Raw genomic sequence first — 6,586 nt, 5'->3', positions numbered from 1 at the left:
CTCTGCTCCCTGTTTAAGCAGCCATTAGCATCCTTGAGGGCTAAGAAAGAAGTACAGCTGCTCAGCAGAGAGTATATGGGTGTACTTCTGGTCTTCACTAAACCCAGAGGCTGTTTTGAGTTCTGTGGACAGCAGAAGCCTCCGTTCTCTGATGTTTGTAGGCTGAACCAGAGCTGCAGGAGACCCCATCTGGAGACAGACAGGGGCTTCCTGAAGTCAGTCTCCTGAACAGGCAGAGCAGGTGGGAGGGGACGGGAGCTCCATTTGGTACCAACAACCAAAAGTGAAGATGAGGTAATAAAGGCTAGAAAGGAGTCATTTATTTAAAAAAAAAAAAAAACCAACAAAACAACAAAAAACATACAGCCTTCAGCAGGATCTGAAGACATGACGGAGGAGCACACCATCCTTACTGCCACGTGCACCACCTGTGAGTGCCACCCACCGCGACCTCCAGCCATGGGGCCCACAGCGCCCCAGTTTATACACAGGTCACCTGCTTAAGGGAGAGCCCAGGAAACATGGGCCCTTCTCCAACCCCTGCTCTCAGGTGGGCAGGCCAATCCCCGGCTTCTCTCTGCCTCCAAACAACGGGCAATTCCCCCTCAGGCTGTGGACACCACTCCCACTAGTCACTGCTGGGACACTGGGTCTCCAGCCAAGGCCACAGCACACGGGCAGATTTAAGGGTCACAGCAGCTCATTCTTGCCACAATTCCTGGAACGTAGGGCCCATCTCCGGGGGTGTTTGACATTTGTCCCCAAAACCCAGTTGTCACAACAGGTAAACCAAGACTATAATCACAACAGCAAGGACAGGATCGTGTTGCTTTTTTCCTTTTTTTTTCTTAAAGGAGTGAGGGCATGGAAAATACAGCACACCAATGAAACAAAATGCCAAAAAAAAAAAATACAAAAAAATAGAAAATAGAAAAATGTATTTACAAGTAGTACATTACTATGATCAGAAAGCACAAAGACACCTGCTGCTATAATACATGCACTGGTTCAAGAAGAAACTATCAAAAACCCTGCAAGGGAGAAGCCTGTAAAAATGAAAAAAGGGCCAAAAAGTTTTAACTTTTCATCCCTAATTTGCTACACTGATCAAAAACCAAATGAGCATCCCCTAAAGTCCATGAGTATATCAGTACAAATACTATACTGTTTTTTAACTGCACGTTCAGTTGTGGAGGGAAAGACAGCCGCTTATCCACATACAAGGAAGCCAGAGTGAACTGCTCTACATGCTAAAAATTACAGCAAGCCCCTGTCTGCTATACAGCATGATCTTAGCAGGTTTTAATTTTTGTTTATTCATATATATCCATGTGCATGTGTGTGTATGTATGTATAAAAACCGTGCCCTCGTTCACTGCCAACACAACATCTGGGTGGACGTGAACTCATTACAACAAATTCTTATGTGTATGTTGTAAGAAGTCACTCAGTGTCTGTGGATTTAATAAGTCACTTCACACCACAGAAAATATTTAATAAATCCAAAAAACGGAAAGAAGAATATAATGACAGAAGAGTTTCTGTCTCAGTTCTCTGAAACTGAGTCCCCCATAGGAAACTGGTCCCAAAAGTTCTTGAGGGTTCACTGAGGAAACCAGTTCGCTAATGTTTTTCATCCTTTTAGTGTTCAAAGGTATAGAACAACTCCTTGCCCTTGTCAGTTTAAACAGTCACATCTCCGTCCCCCAAAGGTTAACAGTCTGGTGCAGATCCATAAAAACGGGGGAGGGAGGAGTGCTGGGGAAGGCCTGTCACTTCAGGAGGGGCTCCACCTCTCCAACGGCAGGAAGAGAAGGAACCACGCAGGCTCCAGCACCTCGCTCCTGCAAATGCATAATCCGGTCACATGGCAGTCCTTAGACAGGTAGATCTCCAAGTACCAGGCCAGCTCTAAGAGGAAACAAAACCACACGTGGACAGAAAAAGACTGAGAGGCCATTCTGGTCGCTCTCTGTGATCCATCATACTTCCAGGAATCGGGAGCTGCTGGACTTGGAGTGGAATGGCTCAGACCACATCCGCCGTAGGTCACCCTGGGAAAGAAGGAACTTCACTAAGTCACAGATTTCAACTCGAGGCATACATACCTACAAGTCCTTTCTGACTCCTGATCTCAGATCAGATTGCTTCTGTGGAGAATCAAAGAACATTCAAATTTTACTCACTGAAAAGTAACCCCTCATTCTTTGAAGAACTCCTAGAAGGGCTCTTAGGCCCCTTGAGTGGGTAAGGGCTTTTACCAACTCCGCCCTGGTGGCAGTTTATCACTTATGATTCAGATGATCTAGGCAAGATAATGAACCTCTGTGCCTGTTTCGTCATCTGTAAAATGTGGATGATAATATAAATCTTGTAAATCAGATAATGCCCTTAGTTTTTACAATGCATTTCTTAATTATTTCCAAACTTTAATGCAGAGTATTAAAGGGCTATTAGGTGGCAACAGGGTGCTTTTTTTTTTTTTTTGCGGTACGCGGGCCTCTCACTGTTGTGGCCTCTCCCGTTGCGAAGCACAGGCTCCAGACGCACAGGCCCAGTGGCCATGGCTCACGGGCCCAGACGCTCTGCGGCACGTGGGATCTTCCCGGACCGGGGCATGAACCCATGTCCCCTGCATCGGCAGGCGGACTCTCAACCACTGCGCCACCAGGGAGGCCCCAGGGTGCTGTTTTTTAAGAGAAGCAGGAAGTCTCTGTAGCGGGGCTTTAGGGATTTCAGTTAATTAATCCATGACCAGGTGGTAAGGGGTCTACTCATGAGTATTGTCAGCCAATGGCTGTAAGAACCTGGAAGAGGTTGCTAATATCAGGTTAGCAAAAAAAAGCAGGCAAACAAACAAAATCCTCCCCAAACAACAAAAACAAAAAGATCCGCTCTCAAGATCAAGAGCTTAGGGTCTTAAGCAGAACCACCTCCAGTGAGGAGAATACATACCCAAGTCCAGGGTCAATGCCATGTTATTGCTTTCACTGGTTTATAACTGCCTCTCTCACCTTTAAATAGGCCATCGTGAGGAGTGGCAATAAGGTAAATGGCACCAAATAGAGAAGGGCAGGCTGGGCTGCTCGGTGAATTCGAGACGCCACAGTAGCAGTGAGTAGACCTGCCGGGAGACAGAAACATTCGTGAATAACTCCAAGGGGACAGCCCCGAGAGAGGAGAGCCGCTGTTACCTGGCTGCTGCTTGGCACAGTCCTGAGATTGTACAGCTGTAATGTGACACATTCCATCCAATGGTGGGGAGTGAAATGCCCAGCTTGAGCAGGTAAAGAAACAGGGAGCAGCACAGCTTTCAAAAGCGTAGAATTCTAAGGACCTGTGAGTAGCCCAAGTCCCACTCCATGCCCAGGTCCCTGGTTCCAGGCCTCATTTCAGCCCTGAGTGTGCCTGGTCTCCCTCTGTCTCCTGTGGTATATGATGACAGACTTGGAGGCAGAGACCTGGGTTCAAGTTTCAACTCTGCTGCTTATGACAGCCATATAACCTTGGCTAAGGCCTTTCACGTCTTGAGCCTCAGCCTGCTCATCCGTCTAATGGGGATACCACAGTTGCCCTGCCCCCCTCAGAGCCAGTGGAGTGGAGTGGCAATGAACCCACACCTATGAGAGCACCGTGGACTATGAGGTGCTCCTTCAGTAGGAGGCACAGAGGCAAGAAAGGTGCTCCTTTCCGTTCACTGTCGTAGCTGTTGGAGTACAAACAGGTTACTAGCCCAATTACAACCGTCTCTTCCTGTCTGCCCGAATCAGAGCTGGCTAGAGAAAAGCTGGCCGAGGGAGAGTCCGAGGTCAGAGGTGATGGAAATGTTAGAGCAGATGAAAGGAAGTATCTGTCTAATAAAGTAGGAAATAAACATGACATTCGTTAAACTCAAGCCGAAGATTTCATCGTGTGGTAGGTCTTCTCAACTTTGAGGCCTGACCACACTTTTCCTGCAATGTTCTTCAAACATATTATTGGATAGGGAACTAGGCTGCTGGCCAACACATAGAGCATCTTTCATCTCGTGGGTCAGTTTTTTTCCTTTGTGGTTGTTTATAACAGCAACCAGAGTCACTGCTTTCCTTTCATCTGGCATCTGCAGCTAGAAGACCTGATTTAATTCCAGGGATTGGAGGACAGCCAGAGAGGGGACTGCATGCAGTCTCTCTGGTTCTCTTACCTACGAAGTATCCAATGAGGGTGCAGTGAAAGTAGGAAACCTTCTGCATGCGTCCGGAGATGTTGGCGGGTCCAGAGGCACTGCAGGAGTCACCGTTGGCTTGCTTTTTGTAGTTGTCGTAACGAAGGACAAAGCACAACAGGAGTCCAGGCATCACGATGTCTCCAATGCCCAACATAGAGAAGTGACTGCCAGTGGAGCTGGAACGTAGTGTCACATGTCAGGGGTGCCGCCTTCTACAACCCCATTTCTCCTCCTGCGCAAAGTCTGTTCACTTTCTAAGAAGTCAAAGAACTTATCTGAACGGTAGATGGCAATCTCTATGGGTTTAACAACACTAGTTTTTAAGCGTTCAGAGATTAAGAGCCACAAGAGTACTGGCGATTGAGGTCTTCAGCCCCACCCTAAGTGCTTCGGGAGAGCACCGCCTAAGTGACTGCTGGAGCCATCTGCTTGAGCGCTGCCACCTCTAGAAATGTCAAGCAGCTCACTATGTGTCACACATTCACTGCTAAGACTTCAAATAAGCACCTACTACTACCAGACATGGGAGATTAAAGCAGCACATTAATTTTTCCAAGATTATAGTTCCAGGAACTGTATAATTTTAGCATTAAGACATTTTTACAAATGTCTTAGAAGTAAAAAAGATCCAGATTCTCCCGTTAATTCCCTCTAGCCAACTTTAAACTATGGTAACAGGGGTAACATAGAGTTGTTTGATAACATTATTCAATATTAAAAAGCTGCACCTGTATCACTTAATGATCAGTCTTTGCAAGTTAAGTCAGTATTCTTGACCCCATCTGTAAAATGGAGATGACTCACAACCCTTTTCCAGTCCAGCATCAGAATGCTGATGACAAAGACAGACAAACTGGGGAACAGAGGGGCAGAGGAAGGCAGTGTCCTCACCATCATGAGATGAGGCCGACACGCCAGTCTTACCTGGGGAAGACCAGTTTTCCAGGCAGAGACAGGCGAGGAACATCGCGCCCAACATTGGGCCCCAGGTGGAGCTTCCGGGATAGAACGTCAAGGGGATTGTCAGCCGGCTGTGTGGCCACCTTCACCATGACGTTGCTATTAAAGATGTAGGCAGAGAAAAACACCTGCCGAGGGGAGAGTCACCTTTACCAGAGGGAGCTGGAAGCACCCCGATCTCAGCACCAGCCCTCTTTGTTCTTAAGAGCAGAGTCTCAGTACTGCATCATCAAGCTTTTTAGACGGCACGCTTTGAGGAGAAAGAAAATCTTTGCTCCTGTGTGTACGTGCAGATTTTTTCTCTCCACACCCACAGAGGAAGCCCTTACAGCAGAGCTGCCAGTGCTCCAGGGCAGAGAACCTAGCCTGCCTGCTTCCTTTTCCACCCCGAGAGTCACACGTGTACCCTCTATGGTAACGAGTCTCGACAAACACAGGCACGGAAAGCTGCCTGCTCACCTTTTAACAGGTACAGTGCAGGCCGGAGTGGTCTCAGACAGGAGGTACTCTGGCAAGCAGACTTTGGATATTTAGAGTTAAAAATTTTCCGGAGTGAATGTTCCAATTAAACACAAAGGAGAGCAGCAGCTTTGGGGAAACAGACACTCACCCAAAAGACATCGTAGATTAAAAGCCCTGAGAGAAGCAGGCAGGAGACCTTGAGGCTGGGCAGGCGGACGAAGGCGATCATAGCGACACAGAGACCCATGGCCAGGGCTGGGGAGGAGACAGCAGTCAGTGTGGAGCACAGGCTCAGCTTCTCTCCACAAGCTATTCAGCTCATAAACCTAACAGAGTTTGTAAGTCCCTCAAAAAATCAGGCAGCCCTAAACCCCAGTCTAAGATGTTTACACCTTACTAGTGCAAAGTGCCCACCGTTAGCCAACTGTGACCTGCTCGTATTTGGGGAAATCCCTTTTCTCATGCTATAGATGGTGCTCAACTAAGACCCAGGGGACTGTTCTGAATGCTAAAGCTCTAAGCCAAGCTCAGTTCCGGCCTCCCAGCTCTCATCTCCTGCCTCCCCCCATTACTTCAGATGCATCGCCCTTGCTCCTTTAAAGCCAATGCACACCCTGGATCACATCTTTTTCACTTACTTAAGGACACTGTTCCAGCCACTCATTTTATGCTCATCCTCCCCACCTGGGTCTAAACTAAACACAACAACTCAGAACTGCTCAATGACAGGATTCTCCATGACTCCACACAATGTCATTCTATCCCTAGTCTTCCAAACAAGAAACTCTGGGTTCCTTTTCATCTTATCGTAACCTTCATCACGCACACTCAGGCTGCAACCACCTGGGGTGCTCCTCTCGACTGTCACGGCACACCTCGGTCATGATTCCCATACTTCCTAGTGTGATGTGTGTATCCTTTCCCATTTTCTGTCTCTCTCCCCCACTTACTCTTCAC

The 6,586-nt window shown here is 47.7% G+C and overlaps 1 protein-coding gene across 4 annotated transcripts in view; it reads right to left on the bottom strand.

Moving 5' to 3' along the window:
• Positions 1-302: 302 nt before the first annotated feature.
• Positions 303-6,586, bottom strand: part of SPPL3 (signal peptide peptidase like 3) — a 119,083-nt gene continuing 112,799 nt past the window's right edge. The window contains exons 7-11 of one of the 4 annotated variants that reach the window (XM_027124541.1): positions 5,778-5,884; positions 5,132-5,295; positions 4,184-4,383; positions 3,015-3,124; positions 303-2,054 (exon numbers count right to left, since the gene is read on the bottom strand). In XM_027124541.1, coding sequence (XP_026980342.1) covers positions 1,983-2,054; positions 3,015-3,124; positions 4,184-4,383; positions 5,132-5,295; positions 5,778-5,884 — 653 coding nt within the window. In that variant the 3' untranslated portion in view covers positions 303-1,982. Of the gene's footprint in view, positions 2,151-2,955; positions 3,125-4,183; positions 4,384-5,131; positions 5,296-5,777; positions 5,885-6,586 lie in introns of all 4 variants that reach the window. The other 3 variants (XM_027124542.1, XM_027124543.1, XM_027124544.1) reach the window with 3 other exon arrangements.

This window comes from Aethalodelphis obliquidens, unplaced genomic scaffold (assembly GCF_003676395.1).
Source record: "Aethalodelphis obliquidens isolate GAN/ISIS:26980383/991018 unplaced genomic scaffold, ASM367639v1 scaffold28, whole genome shotgun sequence".
In the NCBI taxonomy this organism is placed as follows: domain Eukaryota; kingdom Metazoa; phylum Chordata; class Mammalia; order Artiodactyla; family Delphinidae; genus Aethalodelphis; species Aethalodelphis obliquidens.
This window is presented reverse-complemented; position numbering and strand designations above follow the sequence as displayed.